This window comes from Anastrepha ludens, chromosome 2, assembly GCF_028408465.1.
Source record: "Anastrepha ludens isolate Willacy chromosome 2, idAnaLude1.1, whole genome shotgun sequence".
Classification (NCBI taxonomy): Eukaryota; Metazoa; Arthropoda; class Insecta; order Diptera; family Tephritidae; genus Anastrepha; species Anastrepha ludens.
In genome coordinates, this window is record NC_071498.1 from 142,886,182 (window position 1) to 142,907,664 (window position 21,483).

Genomic DNA, 21,483 nt, shown 5'->3' on the forward strand with positions numbered 1-21,483 from the left:
ATCTGTGCGATCCTTCTGCCAAAAAAAATGTGAAACTCAGATGGCGCTCCAAGCAGTAAGAAGGCGTTGTTCCTAAGCAACGACAGGTGGGCATTCCCACTACTTAGGACTGATAAAGGCAGGCCAATCACCTACTCTGTCAGAAGTCCAAACAGATTAACGAAACAACGGAAGACTGAGTCTTGTCGAGGCCCTATGCTGACAAGAAGAGTGAACAAGGAAAAATACTCCTAAAACTAAATTCTAAATCAATCGAAAGCCTTAGTCAGTGGGGGACTTTAGCGCCACTCCAAAGTCCGACGGTTCATCCTATAGGGATACCGCGATTAGATAATTACGTCTGGAGACCGTCGTGAGCAATAAGCTCAATCGTCATTTACTTTCGCCCGCTGTTCGTCTTCCTGCATTTTATCAATACTGCAGTGATTCTTGCTGCTGCTGCGTTCGTCTAGCATCATTCCTTCGCCTCTAATCATTATTGCGAAGTTCCACGATAGTTCGTGTTGCAAAAGCTTGCACCGCCCTCCACTTTTCATCCGACTCAAGCATTTGAGGGATTAGATTAGTGGGCGTTAGAAACACACCACTTTTGTTTGCTGGGTTCCTTGGCGAACCTGCTGCAATAAAAGGTCAGATGTTCGGCAATCTCTTCTTCGTCCAAGTATTCTAGGCAATAAGGACTACCAGCCAAGTCTAGGCGATGCAAATATTTTTTGTAACCATCCGAGTCCGCTTAAAAGGAAAATGTCAACCTCTCCGTATTTCCAAAAAATCCACTCATTACTCCATGGGATCAACCTATGCATCCATCGGCCTTTTGATAACTGATCCCATTTTGATTACCATTCAGCTAAACTCCTACTTATCCAAAATCGACCCCGACACTCTCAATATATGTCTGACCTGTGAAGGTACCCCGCACGATACTAACCACCTATTCACATGCCTTCTAAAACCCACTCGCCTAACAACCCTCTCGAAACAGCATGTCTCTTGGGCCTACCATTAGATGAGTTAGCGGTTCAATGAACTACTGCAATAACAACAACAACAAGAAGCAATGGAGCGCGTAAAGGATTGAAGGAAAGTAAAGATTTCCATTAATCAAAATCATTTGTGTTTTTTAGTGAAAAAGTTATTCATAAACAAAATCGGATGACTAATTTTGCGCCACCTTGGAAAGCTCCTCAAGCTAAGCATGAGGGCCAATCTTAGAGAAAATATCCGTTACGATACAAAATTTTTGTATGCTGATACTTCTTCATGGAAAAATAGACTAGCAAATTTTCCATAGCCTGTCGATTAGCGGCCGCTGATACAGGGTGGGACATATAACGTTTGTTTTTTGAACCACCTATTTTTTTGAGAATGGTCCCTAAAATGACATGTCAAATGTGTTCATAATTTACTTAAAGGTTTGATATTTACGAAATGGGACGCTATACGCTTGAACAAAATTGGGAAATATTGAAAACCTATTTCCAAAGTGGTGAGTCTTCTTCTTCTTTTCTGATTTTCACATCGGTGGCTACGTCAATAAGCAAAATTGTCGGATTTGGGCTCAGAAAATCCACACGTTACTGTAGAGAAGCAAATGCATCCACAACGAGTCACTGTTTGGTGCGGTTTTTGGTCTGGCGGCATCATCGGGCCAGTTTTTTTTCGAAAATGAGCGAGGAGCCGCGGTTACAGTAAATGGCGAGCGTTACCGTGACATGCTCAACGAGTTGTTTCCAAAAATTGAAGCGGATGACATGGACGACATTTGGTTTCAACAGAACGGTGCAACTTGTCACACTACCAAAGTTACACTTGAACTTTTGGCTACCGTTTTTGAATTCCGATATCAATTGGCCGCCTCGGAGCTGTGATTTAAGCCCGTTGAACAATTTTTTGTGGGGAGCCGTTAAGGACAAATGCTATGCGAACCATCCAGAGAATATTGATGCTTTAAAACACGAAATCGATGATTTCTTCGGACGCAAAACGTTTTCCTTTCATGGTCAAATGCAATTTTCCGAATAGGTTAAAGTCACATGGAGCCATGTCAGGCGAAGACGGTAAGTTATTGATGGTTAAAACGCGATTTCTAGTCAAAAAAATCAGTCACAAGAGTGGATCGGTGAGATGGTGCATTATCATGCAATAAGCTCCCGCTTCCCCATTCGCGCTATTCAGGGCGAATTCGACAAATGCGATGCAACAAACGCTTCAAAATGCCAAGATAGAAAATTGCATTGACGGTTTGGCCCGTTGGCACAAACTCCTTGTGGAGAATTAACTTGGAATCGTAAAAACAAATGAGCATCGACTTGATTTTTGACTTCTCCAAACGCAATTTTTTGTTGGTGGGTAGTCTGGAGCCTTCCATTCGGCACTTTGACGCTTAATTTCAGGTTCATATTGGAAACACCACGTTTCATCACCAGTTACGATGTTCTAAAGGAAATGCCCGCCTTTTCTCGCCTCTTTAATGAAGCCTTTCGAATGTTGAATTCTGAGCAATTTTGGTCCTCAGTTCACTTGAATTTCAACGATGATTTCGGTTAATTTTTGATAAATTTACGAACAATTTCAATGGTGTTTTCGGTGATTACTGATTTTGTGCGGTCCATATGTTCATTGTCATTTATGTCCTCACACCCATCTATGAAACATGTAAACCACTTATGAACTCTGGCACGAGATAGACAATCATTGCCATAAACTTTTTTCATCAATTCAAATGTTTCGGTACCGATTTTAAAACAAAATTTTATATTAGCTCTTTGTTCGAAACTCACTTTTGTACCGATGACACAAACATACTGACACTTTAGACGCAATAACTTCGCTTCCAGTGAACCGAATATCACCAAGCTTTCACTGGAAGTCAGCTAGATATGTAACTTTCAACGCACTAACTCATTAAAAAGATGACGCCATCAAAAACATTTTTATGTCGTCGCCAGTCTTATTTATTTTGGACTTCACCTTGTAATTTCGAATTTATCTCATTTCGCTATTGGGTTTTATACAAGTAAATTTATCTAATAATAAATAATTTATTAGTTAATTTTCATTCACTGTCAAAAATAAAACAAATCGGCTGTATTGAAATATATATATTTTTTTAGTAAATATGGCCTTAAATTAATTTGTTCTCAGTAGAAAAATATTTAATGTAAATACATAGTTAGATGGCCTCATAATGACTGCAATACGCATTTCTCTATGCTAATCATTTTTAAAGATAAGTTTATAAAGCTTTATATTATGCGCTAGCAATGCACGAAAAACAAATCAAACAATCAGTTTGTTATTGGAGCAAAATCTAGAAGGGGGATTTGCAGTCGATCATCGCCTGCGCACAGTAGTGGGTGAATTGTATGCCTTGCAACAGCAAGTTGTTGACGCCCTGCAAGAAAATCAGAGAGTAAAATGAATCAAATATCTATAGAAAATGAATGAAAAAATAACTTAAATAGCAAAATGAATAAAAAGTAATTATTTGTCATGAATGTTTGCTTATGTACTTATATGTATGTATGTAATCGACCAGTTTAATTTGTGCTGATAAGCGAAATATGACGAACAGCGAAGAAAATAATTGCGGCACAACCTTTATCTGAACAACATACCCCGGCAAAAAATTATCTTGTACATATACACATAAAATTCTATCAATTTACACTAGCAAATCAAGCGAAAAATTTTCAATGATGACGCCATCATCAAGAAAAAATTGCGTTTATTGTGAAATAGAGAGTGCGAAATGTGATGCATCGTGGCTTAGATCTGATATGATTTAACTGCTTAGTTGACTATAAAAGACAAAGTCAGCTAATTGTTTCGAATATACATGCAATATCGCGCGTTTGTTGAAAGAACGACGTAATTTAAAGAATACATATATGTTTCTAAATTAATTATACAGAAGTAACTACAAAGCTCTTGCTCAAAATAAATGTTTTACTTAGCGAGGCTGAGTAAATTGAAAATTTTGGAGCCATTTGTTTTTGTGTTATGGCGTTCTTCCGGCAGACGAGTGTTGCATTCTTGGTTTTTTAAGTTCGAGTTTCATTTCTTAGCAGTGTTTTTTTTTTCTTTTTTGGTTCTCTATGGCTTGCATGAATACAGAACATCAATGTTATTATCCTATACTAAAATATTAAGATTATCAGAGCGGGTGTTATAGTTGTTGTTGTTGTTGTTGTTGTTGTAGCAGTAACTTTGCTCTGTCAGTATATTGTAAATCACCGATCGACTTCCTCTAGCTCATCCAACGGTAGGCCCAGGAAACTTGCTGTTTCGACAGGTTGGGCCTAGAGGGAGACGAGTGTTAGACGAGTGGATTTGATAGGGCATGTGAAAAGGTGCTTAGTGTCATGCGGGGTGCCTTCACATGCCGGACATATGTTTAGTATGTCGGGATCGATCCAGTAATTGTCGGTCTGTTTTGTCCTGGATCTCGTCCGCTTAATTGAGGAGGTCCCCTCCTTGCAGGCGGCTCAGGCTCAAGCAGGTGTCTGCATGGGTGGGACCTGCGATAACACCCCCACAGATACTGACACAACAGGGTTGAGAGAGTTTGTCCATTAAAATTAGGCAGGGTAAAAATGGGTACCTTATGGTTAAGGCGTTATGGTGCGGCACCTATAATCGTTTACAGCGATGCCCATATATTTGGACAGAACATCTGGTCGTTATGGTTACCGTTATAGCTACAGTATGGCACCACTAATTGCAGCTTCACTCCAGGCGGCGCAAGTTTTACAAATCTCAAGGAAAGGAGACACAATTTTGGTAGAAATGTTAATTACAGATGTCGAAACCTAACAAAAAACCTTTTTGATCAAAGTGGCTTTTATAAGTTTTGCAAATATTTTCTTGCATGTGTGTTATTGTTGTGTCATTTCACGGAATAGAAATCCATGCATAAAGTAAAATAATAGCAAATATTTAAAATCAAGGTTAGCAAGTCCAACTCTGTTTAAAATCTGCTGCACACGAACGGTAGAATTTTTAATGAGGAGCTTTTTCATGGCAGAAATACACTCAGAGATTTGCAATTGTCTGCCGAGGGGCGACCGCTATTAGAAAAATGTTTTTCTTAATTTTGGTGTTTCACCGAGATTCGAACCAACGTTCTCTCTGTAAATTCCAAATGGTAGTCAAGCACCAACCCATTCGGCTTCGGTTATTACAAGCAAATATTAATAAGCTTTGAAAGTGTGTACCCGATAAGATTCTAAAACATATGCTTTTGATGAAATTATGCCGATTTGTAAATTTGTAAACTAAAAAACATAATTGGGGTTTCAATTCTATCTTAAAATCTAAACTAATTTTTTTTACAAATTAATTTTTAATATAAATGAATTAAGTAAACTTTCAAAATATTGCACACATAGCAAAAAACAAAACAAAACAGTTGTACGATTTTCAATGGCACTCACTGTGTGCAATGATTGTAAACATTTGTGTATGAGCATTTATACTCACCGATAACGCAGGAATGACGACTTCCAGCGCATAGAGTATTATGTAGCAGAATGCAGACAAGCCAGCCACAAAAAAAGAAATGAACCAGAAAATTAAAAACCAAAAAATGAACCAGATCGGATTTCCCATGTTGCTGTTTATATGGTTGCGGTTAGGCCGAGTAGTTTCAGGAGGTAGAGTAGACTATGTAATAAGGTTTGTTGTTGCTCTCACTGAGTATGCTTTTACACTCTGATGTGCTCACTTTCTACGGAACGCGAGTTATTGTCGTAGGTTGCGGCTAAAAACACTGATGCTTTATGCTCCAAACTGGTTTCTGAGAAAAAAAAAATGAAAATAAAAATTGTAATAACAGTAGCATCGTATAAGAATAAATGTATGTATCTACATACATACACATACATATGTATGCATGTAGGTAGCTATTCACAGGTATACATTTATTTTAGTTTATTTAATAACGCACGATTTTCTTATTTCGATTTCAATAGAAACTAGGCGGAGAACTTGTGTTAAAAAATTCTGAACACTCTCTACAATTTTACTGTTCTCATATTATCTGAGTCTTCGGTCTTACGTTTACTTAAAATGCCTGCGACTCAACCATGCGAACATTTTTGTACAAACTATTTTTTATAAATTCAATACATTCTGCTGACTCACAAAATCGCACGTCTTAATGCATAAATTGTTTGTTTTGTGATAAGATAAAGTTTATTGAAAAAGTTATCACAGGTGTTTCCGCCAGTGCATTAAAAATACTTATGTGATGAGTTAGAAATAAAAACAACGTCAGAACTAGCAACTATGAAGATAAATTTATATACATACATGAATTTGTAAAGCTTTAATTAATTAACCTATTAACTAAACGCCTACGCGATCGCAATCACAAACAACATGCATACATATTTATGTGTATATGCATATATACATACATATATTAATATGTAAAAGTTTGTATGTAAGTATACATACAGTAGGCCGGGTCGATTTGTGGGGAGGCAAAAAAATTGCCCATTGCTCTGTGAAAATCATATTCTAGGGATCAAAATAAGAAACTTTGCCGAAGGAACCATACCTCTAAAACAAATTCTGATGTCCCCCAATTTGGGTCGAACTTTTTAGTTTCTTTTCTCATGTAAAGGCCAAAAATGGTGATATTTTGAAATGATTGTATGGGGAACCCCCCAGGGGAGTTCCAGGGGGTGCGCCACTGGCATGGGTGGATCGGCCGTCCAAAGTTAGAGGGGGTCGGTCATACATTTGGACTCCATTGGAGCACTCTAAATGGGTCAAAGTGGGATTTTTCGTTCGACCCAAATTGGGGGACATCAGAATTCGTTTTAGAGGTATGGTTCCTTCGGCAAAGTTTCTTATTTTGATCCCTAGAATACGATTTTCTCAGAGCAATGAGCGGTTTTTAAATCGACCCGCCCTAACATACAGCCATGTTCATATAAATAGCACATTTAGACTTACTGGGAAAAAAACAAAATAAAAAAAAACTTATTTACTTCCACTTTAAAACAAAAAAATTGGTAAAAAGAATTTCAGTTCTAATTTAATTTACAAGAACGTTGATAACTCACGAAACCTCCTAGACACATAAATAGCACATCCAAAAAATTCCAAATAAAAGCAAAAATAGTGCGGAAATCAGATAGTTAAGTAATAATATTGTTTTACCAGTTAAGTATTTTGTACTATATGCACCGTTTTTGATTACTGCTTCAAGCCGTCGCTCTATGCTTTCTACAAGCTTGTGGCATCTTTCCTTTGGAATCGAGTACCAAGCCTCCTCAACTGCGGCCCACAAATCATCGAAATTTTTAAAATTTTTGTTAACGATTTTGACCTTAACGTCATTCCACAAATTTTCTATCGGATTGAGATCAGGAATTGGATCCTTTAAACTACCGAATCACTGTAGTGTTCTTCAAGCGGAAATAAACGCTATTCACGAAGCCTTAAAATGGCTAAAGATAAACAGAATATCATCAACGGATAACTGCATTCTATCAGACAGCCAAGCTGCCCTACGAGCCCTGGATGCATTCCAAACAACATGAAGGAGTGTCTTACGTTGTCGCCAATCTCTAAATGAGATGGCCAAGCAATATTGTTGTTGTTGTTGTTGTAGCAGTACCTTATAATCAATAACGTATAATCCTATGCTGGGTTCCACGCCACAGGGATATACCAGGGAACTGTAGGGCAGACCTACTTGCAACAGAAGGTACCTATATGCCAGACATAACTGACTTTATGGAGATACCTCTCGCAACTTATAAGCTTCTTATTAAGGACGCATTAATCAATTCTGCAAATCAGAGATGGATTAGCGTTAACACCTGTGAAATTGCTAGTCAAACATGGCCAAGGCTAAATTTTCGTCTGTCCAAGAGCATTATAAAACTGAGTAGACTTCAAATCAGGACCTTAGTAGGAGCCCTCACAGGACATTGTCTCATAGGAAATCATGCAAGGAGAATAGGCGTTTATACGCATGATTTCGATCGTAGCTGCAAAAATGAGGACGAGTTGGAAACAATTCAACATCTTTTTTGCATATGCCCAGCTCTATCCAGAAGCAGGAACCGATTTTTAAAATCCTACTTCTTAACGAATATAGATAATCTTTACACTTTAGATATCAACAACCTTTTACGGTTTGTCAAAAGCTCAGGAGAGTTCAATATGGAGAGGGTAATGTAGCCCAGCCCCCGCGGCTCACAACGGACCCATTTCGTGGTCTAAGTGGCATCGTTGTGCGATGCGGCTCTGAGCCGACCAATCCAGTACATTATTTTTTTCTCTGCTGAGCCATTGCTTCACTGTCTTTGCAGTATGATTTGGATCATTGTCCTGCTTAAATGTCCAATCTAATGGCTCCATTTTATTCTGGAGTATATCCAGATACTGAAATCTATCCATTTTACCAACCACGCGAACAATCGGTCCAACACCATGCCAGGAAAAGCTCCCCAAACCACGATGCTCCCGCTGCCGTGTTTAATCGTCTTTTTTGTGAACCTAGGATTTGACGCTTGATTTTTTGGACGACGTACAATAGTTTTCCCATCTGGTTTCGTCGGTCCAAAGTACGTTTTTTCAAAACTGAATAGATTTGTCTTTATTGTTGTTGTTGTAGCAGCAAAAACATTCCCCATATATATATGGGGAATGCTGCTGAAGTGACAGTCCTTGGCCGGATATAAATCCGGGCTCCGGTTACGTGGAACCGATTATCGTGGGAACGCTGTGAGCGAGTCGTCAGATGTCGTGAATGCGTCATACGGGATTCGTCTTCATTATTCCTTTCGGCCGTTCTCATCGGCGAGAGTCTTGCGGATTTCAGTCATAGTGACATTCTGCTAATATCAGTTGCAGGTTTACGTAATGTAGGGCCTATCCATTTCCACTTTCGTTCGCTTATTTCAATCTCAAACGGCTTTTGTTCGCTTCGCCTAAGGAGCCTGCCATTAGAAATCCAAACAGAGCTCGCGGAGATCAGCTGTAGCCCCTTTCCAAATAAATGATTTTACTAATACTAAGTTTTAAAATACAGTTAAAAGATAACATAAGATGTGTACACATTTTTAGATCAATAAATTTAATTTTTCGCCATTGTTAGCATCAAAAAATCGGATATATCTCAGGAATTAAGGGGGCACACCACTGTGATTTTTCAAAATCATCAATTTTTTTTGCGTTTTCTTAAAGTAGATATATTAAAAAATATGTAAAAAAAGTTTTAACTTGAAATCTTGAAAAGAGACGAAGTTATACCCAACACAATAACTGCAGGTAGTGATTTACAACGGGCAATGAAAACTTTAAACGCGTTTTTCTTAAAACGACTTTTCTGAACACGGTGGCCTTGATTTCTCGAAGACTTATGAACCGATTTTATTTTATTTTTTCTTTAATTTTTGTACATGTACCGTTTTTAAAAATTCCCAATATTAATATTTTTTCAGCCCTTTCAAAAACAAACAAAAGGGTAAAAACACAAACTAATTTTTCAAACCTGCACCATTCTCTCAAAAAACAAAATAAAAAAACCATCACGTACGATGATAGCCATTGATGTATAGATTAAGAATTTTTTTGGTTTTTTGCTTTCAGATGATTTTTCACCGTTGTATCGTGGCCAGATGACCTACTTTTTCGTGCTTAACTCCCAATCCGTAATTAAAAAAAAAAATCTGAGATTATAGAATGATAATTATTATTACAAATGTAAAGAAAAATGTCAAAGTAAAAACTAAATTGAAATGGACGCTGGCAAAGAAAACAGGCCTGTAAACATAATTCTAATAAAATTTTTGTTAAATATTATTAATTATGAATTCATTTTACAGAAAAAAGCCCGTGTCCATAAACGTTTTGTCCTCTTATTAATTATTATAAAATGTAATATAGAATTTCTCATGAATATTGCTGCTATATTTTTTTGCAACCTCAGTAAACTTCGCATACGGATTTCCTCCAACTGTTTAGTATTTGCAGCCAATTGCGCAATTAAATTAGCTATTCCTCCTCCTTGTCTTTTCTTCATATCGTTAATTTGATAATAATTAAACAAACCAAAAACTCAAAAATATTCCACCAACATAATTTCTATGAAGAAAAACCTTTCACAACACAATCTGCCATATGTGAACGGGTAGATTAATTTGGTGGATTTATTGCTAATTAATGCATATGTGAAAGTATTGTTAATTCCCATAATTTCGATTAACGATTTCCACGACAGTCGATTCTTGATTACCGGAACGACCCGGATTTATTTCCGGCCAAGGACTGTCACTTCAGCAGCATTCCTCAAACATTTCTGGGAATGTGTATGCTAAACAACAACACAACTTCCAGAATAATTATAATAAAACACAAAGTTTTTAAATGGAAATTTAAACAAATTATTACATTACTTACACACGCCCATATACTTCAAGGCATTCCACCCAATCTATGCCCGTTTTGCAACTCCACCCTGAGTATAAATCACCTTCTGTCTTCAGGCCCTAACATTGCATCGACTAAACATCATTACTTTCGCAACATTGGCCCTCTTGAAATATTAAAAAACCCAACCGAAGTCAACATATCTATATTATATAACTATCTCAAAGATACTGATCTACTTCGTCGGTTCTAATCGAGCCATAATCAACCTGCCAGCCGAAAGCCTCCGATGCTAGCGCTGCACTACTGTCAGTTTGTATAATAATTTTATTGTTATGTAAACCTTTATAAAATAAAATAAAATAAAAAAAGAGTATTTTTCTGCACTTTATGATTTCAAAGTATTGATAAATATGTGATAAATATTTTAAATAATTTTATTTCATGGCATGTTTAAATGCTTGCAGTCATTGCGTTTTTACGCATATTAAAAAAGTTATGCCTCAAGGTGAATCCCGTCATGACTTTAAAAATATCCCGAAATCCCGGGATCAAATTTTTTCGAAAATATTGACATCCCTATTGAGTATACATATATTTACATTTTTTATACGCAGCCCAATTAGCTCACGTAAATGCTGTTTTTGCTGTTTATTTCACAACATTTTATTTTTATTTTGGTTCGTTTGTGAATATTACTCATCTAGTACATATGGACACTTATAAAACATAAACAATATTGTTGACAAAATTATCCGAATTATCCAAAACAAGTATTGTTAAGGTTCGATACGCGGTTGTGTGGCCTTTTGGCGTCACCAAATTACACTACACATCACCAAATGCGTTCGGTCCCCGACTATGCCTGGAATAATTAAATAAATGCACTACATTTACACTTGCATGCATATAAACATATGCGTTTGTAAATATGTATGTATATACTTATTTCCATATATACGTTCATATGTTAGCTAGCATTCCGAGGCATGAAGTAATGAATCAATTAAAATTTCAAGGGGCGAATGTTTGAGTAATTCACCTAAACGACTTTGATACGGCAATAAGTCGGTTGACAGTAAGAAATTAGTAGGCGCGATGCAGTGTGAAAGGGGTAGGGCGCTTTTCTGACAGGCACACAGTATTTCACACTCTTAAAGTGGTTGTTGTTGTTTTTGTTATTGCTGTTGTTATTGTAATAGTGTAAAGCATTCCCCACGCATATTTATGGAATGCTGCTGAAGAACAGTCCTTGGCCGCATTTTAGTGCGGCTCATTACAGTAATGTACAACCGGCTGTCGAAGTCAATCGCGGCTGCTCCTTGACTCATATTTACCTATGTAAATGCATACATACATACATACATACATGTACGCATTTGAATAACGGTTTCCAACAATAAGCTTCCAGCGTATATTTATATTATCATAGTTTGTTTTGATCTTCTAAAATCACAGTTAATTACATAGATATGTACATACATACATACATATAATTTTAATGAAACTCAATTAATATCAATTCATATTTACTACACATTTTTCTTAATATATGCACACACACACATGTACATATGCAAATATTTAATTCCATAAATATTTCCTCTAAGTCCGCAGAAAGTACACACCCGCTTGTAATATAATATATTTTTAGAAGCACATATCATTCATAAATACGTTCATACAAGTATGTATGTAGAATAATAAAAAAATATTTTAATAACACCACGCAAATGAAAGTTTATTATTCTAATAACTCGACCAAATTTGCGTCACACTTACGATCAAAATTCAATCAATTGTCTGTCTGAACTTTACTACGACAAAAACACTACTAATAAAAAGGCGGGCAGTGCTTTAAAAGTAGCTGGTGTTTGAGATCACCTGACAGACTGTGTCGACACTCTCAAAACCACTCAAAACAACTCAAACGTTCAACGGCGATAGAGCACACCTAGGAGAGTGGCGCACTTATGCTCTCAGTCTCTTTGCAATGTTTTGCCCAAGTTTTGGCGTTCGCGCTCCAATGAGTCTTCACGATTTGGCGCTCTTGTAAACACTTGGCGCTTTACAGTGGGATGATGCAATTAAACCGTGTATAGTATTTGTTACAAATAGTACATAAAATTAATTAACATTAACATAAAAGTATAGTTTTAATGTGGATAAGAAAAAAAACAAAATTGAAATTAAATTATAATATATAGTGGAAATGGACTGCCGAAACTTATACCGCTCACCTCTCGGAGTTGCTCCTCCACGATTCTCTACCTGCAGACGCAGGCGGACTTTGGGCACATATATCGCGCTCTATGCGAGCTGCCGCTGAAAAAACCATTGGGTTCCAACGCCCACCTAAACGAAACCATTGATACGACGAAAAGTGTCGCGAAGCTACTGCAGCGAAGAACGCAGCTGCAACGCAAGCCGTGCGAGATAACTACAGGGAAAAGAGATCAGAAGAGAGGCGCCTCTTCAGACGCAAGAAACGAGAACAGGAGAAGCGTGAACGTGAGCTGCTGGAGGAGTACAGGGGCAGAAATGATTGCCGAAAATTCTATCAACAAGTCAAGCGTCTGACACAAGGTTTCAAGACCGGAGCATCAGCCTGCAAAGATAAAACGGCAATCTGGTTATGGATACACAGTCCACACTGGGCATATGGAGGAAACACCTCTGCAATTTACTTGCTGGCGATGACGCACACATTCCACCCCAGTAGAAGATGACCCGATTCCACCAATCGACGATAATTTGGACATTCCACCACATAGTCATGACGAAGTCAGAGTTGCCATTCAGCGGTTCAAGAATAACAAAGCGGCTGGCGCTGACGGCTTGCCCGCGGAAATGTTCAAGACTGGCGGCGATGTGCTGATAGGGAGCATGCATCAGCTCATCTTCAAAATATGGCTAGCAGAAAGCATGCCCGACGATTGGAATCTCAGTGTTCTTTGTCCTGTACTGAAGAAGGGTGACCCGACGATCTGCACCAACTACCGGGGCATCAGTCTTCTAACCATCGCTTACAAGGTCCTGTCTAGCGTCCTATGTGGAAGACTTAAGCCGTTTGCCAACACACTGATCGGGCCTTATCAGTGCGGCTTCAGACGTGGTAAGTCCACCATCGACCAGATCTTCACATTACGCCAAATGCTGGAAAAGACCCATGATGTCTGACAGACTCTTCTTGCTACTCCCTAAAGAACCTGCAAGTCCTATTTTAGAGTATATTTCCAATTAAGTAAAATTAATGTTGGAATTCCTGTGAAGATTCTAAAATTATTCTTATTGAATTCCATACAATCTTCGAATCGATTTAGGTTAAAGTTACCAATATTTGAGTTTAATTGCATTGAACCCGTTAAATTGTTCAGTAAGATCTTCTTTATCTTTCCCTACAATCTGAATAAGAGAGGAAAAGTTACCCTTTCCTAGGCCTTAAAATAGCTCTGGGGTTATAATTGCGAATGTCGTCCCTTTCCTGGCTAATTTCGCTGCCATTTTGTTCCCAGTAATTCCTATGTGCCCTGCAACCCATAGAATACGTACCTGCTTATTCTGTTCCCATGTATATTTAGCTTATCACAACAATCCAGCACCAGTTTCGATGGAACCTGGAAAGAGTTGAAAGCCTTGATTGCGGTCTGACTATCAGTGAGGAAAGCTATGTATGCTTCTGTTGTTATTGTAGCATTCAAGGTTAAAATAAGATCACTGCGAATTTAAGAGCATCTATTTTTTGTTAACCAAAGGACTGCATAAATGCTACACTACGGCGAAATTTTGTACACGTCACTTCCGTTCCCTTGCGATTTATTTAAGTATCCGCATTCGACATCATGGAAGTACCCAAATGTAAATCACCCCTTTGTGTCGAAAATCTGTATAATGTAGAGATTGAAGTAAAGAAATTGAATCTCATTAATACTAATACATACAAAATTTCCGACTCTCATTAACCGTCAATTACCAGTTGATGTTTCAAGGCACTCCCCAAGTAGCACTAAAGCGCCGTTTTGATAACCATCAATTTACAAAAGATTAAACAAATTTCATATTAATTTTTGTTTGTTTTTTCTTCTTGTAGTTTCTATGCTTTTTGACATGGAGTGAAATTGCTCCGCTACTTTCTGGTTTTCATTTTTACTCTCGCTACAATTCTGCACTTCAACAGATGAGTAGTGGAGTAGATAGCGCAAAACGCGCGATCAATTGTTTTACTCCGCACCAAGCTGCGTTTCGTTACCGCTAGTACCACAGAGTACTAGTCAAAAAAATCTTTCAGTACTCTCTGTAGTTGGAGTAGTAGCAGAAAATTTGGAATCTAGCTACCCCTACTACTCTCACTTCTATTGGGCTACTACTACTCCCATAGCTGCTACTTGAGCAGTGTTCGATATAGGACTCGGTATAATGAAGGCTAGGGATTTCAATTCCAAACATATTTTTCACAATTACGGACGAACTAGGTACAGGGATTTGTTGTGCAAAACTGGACATCAGGCGGCCAATTAAACTCCCTGACCATTGCAGTATTTTTCAAGCAGAAGTCTTTGCGGTAGGAAAGGCTGCGGAAATAGCACAAGCAAGGACATCGAGCAACTCCCACATAAACATACATATGTACGTATATCTTGAGCTGGAATAGTCTAGCCACTTGTGAAACCACAAAAATCATGTGTACACAGAATGCAGATAAATACGCCAGATTCGTACAAACTCTATCTAGAAAGGAATGCAGAACAATCGTAGATATACTTACAGGCCACAATTTGTTAGCGGCACACGTATTCCAGATGGGAATTGCAAACAATGATAGCTGCAGATTTTGCAATGAACTAGAAGAGACGGAAACTCTTGAACACCTTCTATGTGCTTGCCCTGCATTGGCTAGAACCCGAATGAAATGTTTAGAAGCTCTACAATATGAGAGGTTCGAATGTGTCTGGGGGTTAGAGCTTCAGAGCTTACTTAGATTCGCAAAAGATGCAGGCTTATTACAAGAAGCCTACTACAAGGAAACGTAAGGATCAAACACCATCTGGTACCACTAAGGACCAAAAGGCCTATGTGATGGCTTTCAGCCAGCCAGGTCAACCTAACTTAGATTAGATTACTTCCATGCTTGCACTTTGACCTCATGGTCTTTTGTCCCTTTACGCATCACAGTACCTCACTCAAACCCAGTTCCCTTAAACTCAGGATAGAGCTGGGTTGGATTGAGCGTATGTGCCTTTCGTCCGGCTGTAGTACGCCGAGATGTCTCAATCTTTTCCGGGCTGTAGCGTCAAATTCAACGTTGCGCCATACGGAAATACATTACTTCCTAAGTGTCCTTATCCAAAAAAGGAGAATTGTTTAGATAAGTAGACAGAAATGACCACAAGCTCTTCTTTTAAATTGTGTAAAGAATTCACAGCGATATCCTTTAACTGTACGTCACTAGATGAAAATATGTCTTTACTTTTAATAAGGGATGCATAGTAAATTCAAAATTTTTCTTCTCGACGTTTTGAGTTATGACCATTTTGAAATAAATGAGCGACATATTCGGCAAAAAGTTTGACCACGCTTTCAATTTGGAAGCCTCTCTCCTCTTTTGTTACTCTCCGAATATTAAAAGGGTAGATTATAATAGGGTTATTATTGCTGGACTTCTTCGTCATGAATATCAATCGTTTGAGACGTTTATATTGTACTTAAATGCTTTATAAAGTTGCCTTATCTAGTCGAGCCTTATCCAATTTGTGGTATACGTCTTCATATACTACTACAGTTGTTCTACAAATACGGGAACCTACTGTTTTATGTTGCTTCTGAGCTGCAGATTGGTACGCGAAACTTGTTTATGGCAAAACTGGACTCTTAGACTTCCAATTGCTTACTAAGAAGCAATGACCGTCTTAACGTATGGCACAGAAGTTTGAACGATGAAAACATCTGATGGGGCGTCTCTTGGAGTGTTTAAGAGAAAGATTCTGCGCAAGATTTTTACACCGTTACTCGTTGGCGACGGCGAGTATTCCAGGCGATGGAACGATAAGCTGTATGAGCTTTACGACGACATAGACATAGCGCAGCGAATAAAGATCCAGCGGCTTCGTTATCTGGGGTATGTCGTCCGAATGGATACAAACGCTCCAGCTCAGAAGGTATTCGATGCGATACCAACTGGTGGTAGCAGAAGAAGAGGAAAGCCGCCTGTACGTTGGAGAGATCAGATGGGGAAGGACTTGGTTTCATTTGTTGCGTCGAACTGACGGCGGTTAGAACGAGAAAGAAATGACTAGCACGCTTTGTTGAACTCGACCTAAATCGCGTAACCGACAACCGATCACTACGACCTTTCCCACGACAGTCGGTTCTACGTTACCGAAACGACCCAGATTTATATCCGGCCAACGACTGTAACTCCACCAGCATTCCCCGTATGTAAGAATGGGGAATGTTTATGCTGCTACAACAACAACAACAGCCGCCTCTTGGTTTAATAGTGCATTTAACTAATCTTATATTTGTTTTATTTTATTTAATTTTTATACACATTTTATTTTTTATTTTATTTTTTTTTTTTTTTTTTTTTTTTAAAGCTTACATGATAATAAAACTATTAGTAAACTCAAACAAACGCAGAGCTAGCAGCAAAGGCTTTCGGCTGGCTGGTAATGTGTGTTGGATCAGATACGACGGAGTGGGTCGGTGTCCTTTACTAACATGTAATTTTTTTATGTTATCTTGAGTGACATCGTTTATTTTTGTATAGTAGTGTAGCTCATTTCCTAACAAAAATCATGTAAGACCAGGTTTCAAACTTAATACAAAAATTAGAAAAATCTCCCAATCTTTTCAACCCAATTCCACAATTTATTATTTTTTGCTCGCAGAAAAAAATAGTATGCAAATATATCTTAGTGCAACAAAGTGCAACTTTGAAGTGCCTCGAAAATCACTCTGGTTTTTGTAATTTTTTTCCTTGACGGCGCATTTCCCGGGGCGATTCGTCAGACTTTTTACCGACAATTCATACTGCATCCTTCGGTTGGTAGAGCGAAGCGTCAAACTACTAAACAACAGTGCATCGCTTGCTTTCTCCTCCTTGCAATAATTTCAAGTTACAGGCCGTTACCATTGATAGTTTACTCTCCTTCTCGGCGCACACAACCGCAAATGCCACTAAAGTCCCGAACCGCAACAAGGTCGTCAAATCGCTAGCAGGTAACACTTGGGGCAAAAACTAAGATATGTTGCTGGTGACATTTCAGGTAATTGGCCGGCTGGTTCTGAATTATGCAGCGTCCGTCTGGTCGCCTAGAACTAGAAGCTTGAAACCTGCCAAAATCCTGCTATCAGGGCAGTCACGGAATATCTCTTAATGTCCCGACTACAACATCTAAACAGCGAGCGAGGCTACTATTCCAGTTAAAAAACATAATATGACGCTTAGCAAACAATTCCTACTGCGATGGAGCAGGAACCAACACTACAGGCATTTACTGAGGCTCAGTCACCTTCCAGTCATGTCATGAGATATCTCTTCAGTTGGACAGACGAGATCCACGAACTAACACAGAACCCACTGGACGGCCGAGTATATAAAAAATAACTAAATAATTGGCGCGTGCACTTCTGTTAGGTGTTTGCCCGAGCTCCTTCTCCTATTTGTGGGATGCGTCTTGACGAGGAACCTACAGTTTTAAGCCGACTCAGAACGGCAGATATTTTTTTTATGAGTAGATTTTTCATGGCAGAAGTACACTCGGAGGTTTACAATTGCCTGCCGGGAGGCGACCGCTATTAGAAAAACCTTTTTCTCTTATTTGATGCTCATAGTCACGAACCAACCCATCCGGCTACGGTGGCCGCCATATAGGCAAGCCATAAACGACATTCATCGGAAGTTCCTTACCACCTTCTACAACTATTGAGCCCCGAATGCCGTCACCGCAGACGCAGAGCTTCAGCTGTTTCATGAGACCCGTATCACCTTAGATTAAACGCCTACCTGCCCAGAATCGACCCCGACATGCTCAATATAACGGGTGGGCCATATAGCGTTTGCTTTTTGAACCACCTATTTTTTTGAGAATGGTAACACAACTGACATGTCAAATGTATTCATAATTTACTTAAAGGTTTGACATTTACGAAATGGGACGCTGTACGCTTGAACAAAATTGGGAAATATTGAAAACCTATTTCCAAAGTGGTGAGTCTTCTTCTTCTTCCGCGGTTACAGTAAATGACGAGCGTTACCGTGACATGCTCCATGAGTTGTTTCCAAAAATTGAAGAGGATGACATGGACGACATTTGGTTTCAACAGGACGGTGCAAGTTGTCACACTGCCAAAGTTACACTCGAACTTTTGGCTACCGTTTTTGAAAACCGAATAATCAGCCGAAATTCCGATATCAATTGGCCGCCTCGGAGCTGTGATTTAAGCCCGTTGGACTATTTTTTGTAGGGAGCCGTTAAGGACAAATGCTATGCAAACCATCCAGAGACGATTAATGCTTTAAAATACGAAAATGTGCTTAAAAATTGGGTTGATCGAATGGCCTACTGTAAAGCAAGTCGTGGCAGTAATTTGAACGATATTATTTTTCATTCATAAATGACAATGTTCAATCTTCAAAATAAAAAAAAAAGTTTGAAAAAATATTAATTAGTTTTTTTTTTTATAGCCGATTCAAAAAGAAAATTTTACATGGCCCACCCTATATATCCGGCATGTGAAGTTACTCCCTACGACACTAACCACCTATTCACGCACCTTCTTAAACCCACTCATCTAACCCCTCTCTTTTTGAACTCAGCCCGTCGAAACAGCATATTTTCGGGGTCGACCGTTTGATGAGATTGAAGATGACGACGGCAGACATGTTCTTGTTGTTGTAGCAGCATCAACATTCCCCATACATATACAGAGAATGCTGCTGAATCGACAGTCCTTGGCCGGATTTAAGTCCGATTCGTTCCGGTTACATAGAACCGACTATCGTGGGCACGACGACCGGAGACGTCACCGTGCCCAACGGCGCTTGATAAACTACTACAAAAACAACAACAACTAGTGGTCAGAACTTTTTACTTTCCTAACTTAATTAATTAATTTATTTCACTGCTCTTAAATTCAATTCTAATTTTTATCAAGCATCTGTTTCCGTTTTTTGGCAAACCCCTGCACATGGTCATGGATCTGCTATTTTTATCGCTGTAAAAAACAAATCACACTAAATAGCAAAGCAATTAAATAATGACGTACCGTCGAACTTGCATCTCTCAACCCTGAAACCAAGTAAATACCCATTGGCCGTGAAATCGCAACGGCTGCAATCCACTATAAATGCCACCCACTCGGCGATGCAGTGTTCAATTGAATTTTGGTCGATTAGTTGTCAGGACGTGCCTACGTTGGCCGCAAGTGACAAAGTGCCAGAAGCAATAGCAAACGAACGGTAAACAATTTAATCGGTCGGATAGGTGGAATTGTTGGATCCCGAACAAGCTGAGTTTTTTTGCGAGTTTTATATTTCTAAAAACAAAATAGCAGGTGAATATTTTGAAATATACATACATACACGTGCAATGAAAAATATAATAAATTTTAATTATCACTCCAAGCATGCGCGATTCACGACTGCCCAAGTACGAATCGGATGCTTTCGACAATGTCGAATATGAGCTCCGCATGACATACACCCTTGAGACCGATCGACGCATTATGAGTTTCGTCGAGTCACGTTGGGGCATCGAAGTAACCGGCGGTACTGATCAATTCGAACCGCTGACCATTATTAATGTGACACCCACTGGTATGGCGCACAGTGAGGGCATGCGTGTTGGTGATGAAATTACGCAAATCAACGATACACCGGCGTTGAATCTGACTTTCAACGAGGCACTGGAATTGTTTCGGAAAAATAGGCGTTACGTGCGGGTTTATGTGCGAGGGTAAGAGCTCTAAACGAAGCAGATTACGTAGAGAAACGTTTAACTGTGTTTATTTTTGTTATTATTTGCATTTCAGCGATGTTGACGACGATGGTGAAGAGGACTGGACATGCCACTTCTGGTTTAAGCCACGTAAGTTTAATGACATATGTCTACATAAAAATTATTACAATGATGCGTTGACATACCTGCAATTTTCTCTTTTATTTATTTATTTCTTTCTCTTTTCTTACTTGCAGGCAAACCTTGGCGCCGCGATTTCACTCCTATCCAATGGGAGTTCCCATGGAACGATCGACGCAAGCCGATCTACCGCGAATCCAATTGCTTCATGGTGCCCAGCAAGATGGAAGAAAAGATACGCCAACGCCGTGCCGCCACCTCTGCGGTGCACAAGAAGGAGGAGCTGGCACCGCACACCCGCTCGCTAACACCATCACCACGACCCAAAAACCAGCCTGGCGAGAACTTAATGGAGACTATGTTCAAGAAGTAATCTACAGAAGTGCGCACCCACAGATTCAAATAAAAGTTGCATGATTTAACCGATGGTCACAGCGGTGAAACGCGATAGCAGTGAGTGCCGAAAATTGTGTGTTCAATTTTGCAAACAGAAAACAAAAATATACAATGGCAAATTGAAAAATTCGCAAGGTATATAACGCCGACAGTTTTTCATTCCAGTTCCAGAAACAAGTAAAAAGATGAAAGCGTTTGTATGTCCTGCCACATACTCGAATAATGCTCACCATAGAGAATAATAAACAAAAAAAAATGTTATAAACGACTTGTTATAAAGCTGGCAAAGAATTTGCAAAACTTTATAAAAATGTGTTGAAATAATAAAAAAAAATGAGCGTTAACTTTCAATTTAGCACGTCTTGTTTTTTAATTGCAGTGATAGCAAATATTTTACTAAATTTACCAAGATTTCGTGCCTGTGCAAAATAAATACATAGTTTCGTATAGCGAAATTTCCACATTTCCTTAATATTTTTATGCAAAAGCGCGATTTTTTAATGAATTCAAATCTGCGGGTAAGCGAAGCTTTTAATAGTTTCCATTAGCTTAGCAAATTTTGTTGCAGATAAAACGGCAAAAACTTTCAATTGAGTGTAGCTCAAACCCATTT

General features: G+C 38.7%; 2 protein-coding genes across 4 annotated transcripts; one reads left to right on the forward strand and one right to left on the reverse strand.

Annotated features, from left to right (window-relative positions):
- Window positions 1-3,078: 3,078 nt before the first annotated feature.
- LOC128855466 (uncharacterized) lies at window positions 3,079-14,452 on the reverse strand. Of its 3 annotated transcripts, none has more exons than XM_054090396.1 (4): window positions 14,369-14,452; window positions 13,948-14,279; window positions 5,485-5,800; window positions 3,079-3,397 (listed from the first exon to the last, which is right to left on the reverse strand). In XM_054090396.1, exons 3-4 carry the CDS (start codon window positions 5,611-5,613, stop codon window positions 3,314-3,316), a joined length of 213 nt encoding a protein of 70 aa, XP_053946371.1. In that variant the 5' UTR covers window positions 5,614-5,800; window positions 13,948-14,279; window positions 14,369-14,452; the 3' UTR covers window positions 3,079-3,313. The 3 variants fall into 3 exon arrangements, with proteins under 3 accessions (XP_053946371.1, XP_053946370.1, XP_053946369.1); XM_054090395.1 differs by having other exon boundaries at window positions 14,337-14,444; XM_054090394.1 differs by lacking the exons at window positions 13,948-14,279; window positions 14,369-14,452 and adding an exon at window positions 12,178-12,286.
- A 5,307-nt stretch (window positions 14,453-19,759) lies between these two features.
- On the forward strand, window positions 19,760-21,225 carry LOC128855468 (uncharacterized). Its single transcript, XM_054090400.1, has 4 exons — window positions 19,760-19,950; window positions 20,022-20,351; window positions 20,428-20,483; window positions 20,591-21,225. The coding sequence occupies exons 2-4, from the start codon at window positions 20,023-20,025 to the stop codon at window positions 20,845-20,847; spliced, it is 642 nt and encodes a 213-aa protein (XP_053946375.1). The 5' UTR covers window positions 19,760-19,950; window position 20,022; the 3' UTR covers window positions 20,848-21,225.
- Window positions 21,226-21,483: the final 258 nt, after the last annotated feature.